Here is a 5460-nt window from a genome sequence, read left to right on the forward strand (position 1 = left end):
ACCATTTATAAAAGTGCTTGCTTGGGCAATGATCAATGCATAACATAAAATGATAAAAAAAATTATATATAGAACATGAGAACTAGAAGTGACTTCTATGTTCATTTAGTCTAGACTCTTCAGTTTTAGATTATGAAACCAATGTTTAAGTTATGTAAAAGAATGTGTTCCAAGTTGATGGCCTAAAGCCAGTGCAGAGCTGAGAAAGTGGGTTATCATCCTACTGTGCATTTTCCTTTCAATATCATCATTTGAGAAATTCAGATATATTTGTAGCAATTAAAATTAAAATACATTATTATTTCATCATAACCATGAGTAGCCCTTATCAAAATAAAATCTCTTACTTTTGAAATGAAATAAGGACATCAAAACTGCAAATATCTAGCTCTAATAGTGGAGGTAAAAAAAAAAAAAGAACCATGGCTATGGGAATGTTCTAGTTTTTTCCCATTATACAAATTGTGAGGAAAATGATGAGCTACATTATCAATAGCTTAAGTAGTTGCTATTATAGTTTCTGAGGATGAAACACCTAAGGCATATTCCCTGTAGACATGAGTGTGTAAGTGTATGAATAGGCAGACACACACAGAGAAATCTGTCAGCTATCAAACACTGTGGGGTTTTCTTTCCAGAAGTGTGCAAACCTACTTAAGAGTTAAAGAAGAAATTTTTGTATACCTTCTGATTGAGTCTTATTTTTTAAGAATCCTCCTGAAAAAGTGAAAGTGAAAGTCACTCATTCGTGTCCAATTCTTTGCAATCCCATGGACTATATAGTCCATAGAATTCTCCAGGCCAGAATACTGGAGTGGGTAGCCTTTCCCTTCTCCAGGGGATCTTCCCAACCCAGGGATCAAACCTAGGTCTCCCGCATTGCAGGCAGATTCTTTACCAGCTGAGCCACAATGGAAGCCCAAGAATACTGGAGTGGGTAGCCTGTCCCTTCTCCAGTGGATCTTCATGGCCCAGGAATCAAACCACAGTCTCCTGCATTACAGGTGGACTCTTAACTAACTGAGCTATCAGGGAAGCCCTATATAATACTATTTCTAGTCTAATTTTTCCCATTATCAAATCTTTAATCTGTGTCTTTGTCATCCCTTGTAATTTTTTGCTCTTTGGAGGCAAAATGCTGATTGGAGTTTCACTTCTTATTTTCCTCTGGACATTGGTGCCAGAGAATACAATTATCTGTTGCAGAAGAATTTCCTTCTAGCTGAATGAGAAGCCTGTACCAGGATGAGTACAACAATGAGAAGACCTAAGTAATTTGGGTGTTCATTCATCAATGCATTGGGTGGCTGTCCCTGGGTTGCTGTGAATTCAGACCCTTCTCTAGGCAAATTCAAAGGGCAGCACAATGCCCACAAGGTGGAAGCCTGTCCTTTGAATGCTGCATCACAGGGGGTTGGCCTGGCATGTCTGCCCTTATTCAGCCATCTGTTCATATGTTTCCATAGGAGTCTCTCTGCCAGCAGGGCCCATAGCGGATGAGGATAAACAGCAGCACCATTAGGATACCAGACACCAGGCAAAAGATGATGGCAAGGATGATCCTTAGAACTGTGAGAAAATAGGAAGAACATTAGTGTAAAATAAAGGATTGGGAAAACATGAAGATCATAAAATTAATGTATCAGGAAAATATGAAGATTACACATCAGTGTTGGTTTCTGCCTTCATTTAAAATGTCAGTGGCATTTCTAAAGCAGCCATGAAATAGTATTTTTCATACAGCATAGTAAGATGAAAAAAGCACCAGACTAAGAGTCAGGAAATGACCTATGTTCCAGTTCCAGCATGACCTTTGACATTTGGGCCTCAGTTCTGGTGGGCTACAGTCCATGGAGTCACAAAGACTCGGACACAACTGAGTGACTGAGCACACACATATTCTTCCACTATAAAGTGAGGGTAATCAACTGAAGTATTTCTAAGGTTCTCCTTCAGCAATAACTTCATGCATTTTTTGCACATTTTTCTACAGTTAAAATTAGTTGTTCATGGTGTCAGACTCAAAGGCATTCTGAATACTCAACTGCAATCATTAACTGGGTCTAAAAGAAATAGAATATCAACTTTTGCTCTCTGAATTCGATTTTCAGTAAATATCTTTTAAAGAGGAAACCTTGAGCACATACTGAGTATGGTAAGCATTTTTAGGATAACTAAATCACTGCAGATGGTGATTGTAGCCATGAAGTTAAAATATGCTTATTCCTTGGAAGGAAAGTTATGACCAACCTAGACAGCATATTAAAAAGCAGAGACATTACTTTGTCAACAAAGGTCCATCTAGTCCAGGCTATGGTTTTTCCAGTGGTCATGTATGGATGTGAGAGTTGGACTGTAGAGAAAGCTGAGCCCTAAAGAACTGATGCTTTTGAACTGTGGTGTTGGAGAAGACTCGTGAGAGTCCCTTGGACTGCAAGGAGATCCAACCAGTCCATTCTAAAGGAGATCAGTCCTGGGTGTTCATTGGAAGGACTGATGTTGAAGCTGAAACTCCAGTCCTTTGGCCACGTGATGTGAAGAGCTGACTCATTTGAAAAGACTCTGATACTGGGAAAGATTGAGGGCAGGAGAAGGGGGAGACAGAGGGTGAGATGGTTGGATGGCATCACCGACTCAATGGACATGAGTTTTGGTAGGCTCTGGGAGTTGGTGATGGACAGGGAGGCCTGGCGTGCTGCAGTTTATAGGGTTGCAAAGAGTTGGACATGACTGAGCGACTGAACTGAACTGAACGGATGTTATTGTTATTTTGTACACTTATTTACACATGTCCCTTTGATAGCTGACCAGTCATGAAGCAGATATATGTAGTTGTTTTTTCATGAGATGCTATTCATTATTTCATCTGGAAAGCTATCCTCTCACCCAACAATACCCTAGTCCATTATAGTATATATATATATTATAAAAATCAGCTTGCACCATCTCTAAATGTATATCTGATTTTCATTGTAAAAGTATGAGATTGCTTGTTGGCTTAGGTAATAGGAGAGCAAACATCTCTCACATCCTGGTAGTCCTGTCCACAGAACACTAGTGTTCCATGGAAAACAGCTGAAAATCTCTTATTTAACCCAAACTTATCATTACAGAGATGAAGAAAATGAGAAGCAGAGAGATTAAGGTAAGCAGGTAATTGTATTTGGGTTGAAATACATGACATCTTATCAGTCTTATGGGTTTAAAACCACCTGTGAAGAAGGCTGAGCGCTGAAGAATTGATGCTTTTGAACTGTGGTGTTGGAGAAGACTCTTGAGAGTCCCTTGGACTGCAAGGAGATCCAACCAGTCCATTCTGAAGGAGATCAGTCCTGGGATTTCTTTGGAAGGACTGATGCTAAAGCTGAAACTCCAGTACTTTGGCCACCTCATTCGAAGAGTGGACTCATTGGAAAAGACTCTGATGCTGGGAGGGATTGGGGGCAAGAGGAGAAGGGGACGACAGAGGATGAGATGGCTGGATGGCATCACTGACTCGATGGACGGGAGTCTCAGTGAACTCTTGAGAGTTGGTGATGGACAGGGAGGCCTGGCGTGCTGCAATTCATGGGGTTGCAAAGAGTTAGACATGACTGAGAGACTGATCTGATCTGATTCATTAATTCTCTAAAAAGCAGAGACATAACTTTGCCGACAACAGTTCATCTAGTCAAAGCTCTGATTTTTCCTGTAGTCATCTATGGATGTGAGAGTTGGACCACCGAAAATTGATGATTTTGAAGTGTGATGTTGGAGAAGACTCTTGAAAGTCCCTTGGACTGCAAGGAGATCCAACCAGTCAATCCTAAAGGAAATCAGTACTGAATACTTGTTGGAAGGACTGATGCTGAAGCTGAAACTCCAATCCTTTGGCCACCTGATGCGAAGAGCTGACCCATTTGAAAAGACCCTGATGCTGGGAAAGACTGAAGGTGGGAGGAGAAGGGGACAACAGAGAATGAGATGGTTGGATGGCATCACCAACTCTACAGACACGAGTTGGTGTTAGTTGGTGAGCTAGTTCTGGGAGTTGGTGATGGACAGGGAGGCCTGGCATGCTACAGTCATGGGGTTATGAAGAGTCAGACACAACTGAGAGAGTGAACTGACTGACTGATTCACTAACGACTTCCAAATTTTAATCTTCCCCAAATTCAAGGTTTATATATCCAACTGTGTATTCAACACATTAGCTGGGACATCTAATAGTCATTTCAGTCTGAACAAGTCCAAAACTGAACTTCTAGTCCCCAAACTCCCCATGATCTCCCTCGCTAAGTGTGTTGTTCCCACAGTCCTCCCACTTCAGTTGATGAATATTTCCTACTTCTAGAGTCTCAGTCCACAAATCTTGGAGTCTCCCTTGACTCCTCCCTTTCTTTCACATCCTATCCTGAATATGTCAGGAAATCCTGTGGTCCTACCAACAACTATATCCGCAAACCAGTGATTGCTCCCTTTTTCAGCCACCAGTCTGTTTTGAACCACCAAAATTTTTGTGGGATAAGTACCTCCAACTTCTTCCTAGCTTCTATCCTTTCTCACCCACAATCTGTTTTTAACACAGAAGCCACATGGCTTCAAGTCAAATCATGCCACTCCTCTACTTACAGCCTGCAATGAATGCTTATCTCACTCAAAATGAAAGTCAAAATCCTGATGATAATAGTTTACAAGGCTCTATATTAGCCTCTTGGATTTCCTCTCCTAAACTCTTCCTTTACTTACTCTCTTTTGGCCGCACATGCCTTTTTGTTGCTTAAACATTCCTGGCATTCTCTACTTTACCTCCTTTGCTATAGTTTTAGCATTGCCTAGACACTCTTCTCTGGAAAAGGTCAGTTTTCATTCCAGTCCCAAAGAAAGGCAATGCCAAAGAATGCTCAAACTACCGCACAATTGCACTCATCTCACACACTAGTAAAGTAATGCTCAAAATTCTCCAAGCCAGGCTTCAGCAATACATGAACAGTGAACTTCCAGATGTTCAAGCTTGTTTTAGAAAAGGCAGAGGAACCAGAGATCAAATTGCCAACATTCACTGGATCATTGTAAAAGCAAGAGAGTTCCAGAAAAACATCTATTTCTGGTTTATTGACTATGCCAAAGCCTTTGACTGTGTGGACCATAATAAGCTGTGGAAAATACTGAAAGAGATGGGAATATCAGACCACCTGACCTGCCTCTTGAGAAACCTGTATGCAGGTCAGGAAGCAACAGTTAGAACTGGACATGGAACAACAGACTGGTTCTAAATAGGAAAAGGAGTACGTCAAGGCTGTATACTGTCACCCTGCTTATTTAACTTATATGCAGAGTACATCATGAGAAACACTGGACTGGAGGAAGCACAGCTGGAATCAAGATTTCTGGGAGAAATATCAATAACCTCAGATATGCAGATGACACCACCCTTATGGCAGAAAGTGAAGAAGAACTAAAGAGCTTCTTGATGAAAGT

General features: G+C 41.0%; 1 protein-coding gene across 4 annotated transcripts in view; it reads right to left on the reverse strand.

Annotated features, from left to right (window-relative positions):
* Positions 1 to 988: 988 nt before the first annotated feature.
* Positions 989 to 5460, reverse strand: part of ACPP (acid phosphatase, prostate) — a 51955-nt gene continuing 47483 nt past the window's right edge. For 2 of the 4 annotated variants that reach the window (XM_010839579.1, XM_010839577.1), the window contains exon 10: positions 989 to 1569. In XM_010839579.1, coding sequence (XP_010837881.1) covers positions 1194 to 1569 — 376 coding nt within the window. In that variant the 3' untranslated portion in view covers positions 989 to 1193. The remainder of the gene's footprint in view (positions 1570 to 5460) is intronic. The other 2 variants (XM_010839581.1, XM_010839580.1) reach the window with 1 other exon arrangement.

Source organism: Bison bison, unplaced genomic scaffold (genome assembly GCF_000754665.1).
Source record: "Bison bison bison isolate TAMUID 2011002044 unplaced genomic scaffold, Bison_UMD1.0 scf7180017864119, whole genome shotgun sequence".
In the NCBI taxonomy this organism is placed as follows: domain Eukaryota; kingdom Metazoa; phylum Chordata; class Mammalia; order Artiodactyla; family Bovidae; genus Bison; species Bison bison.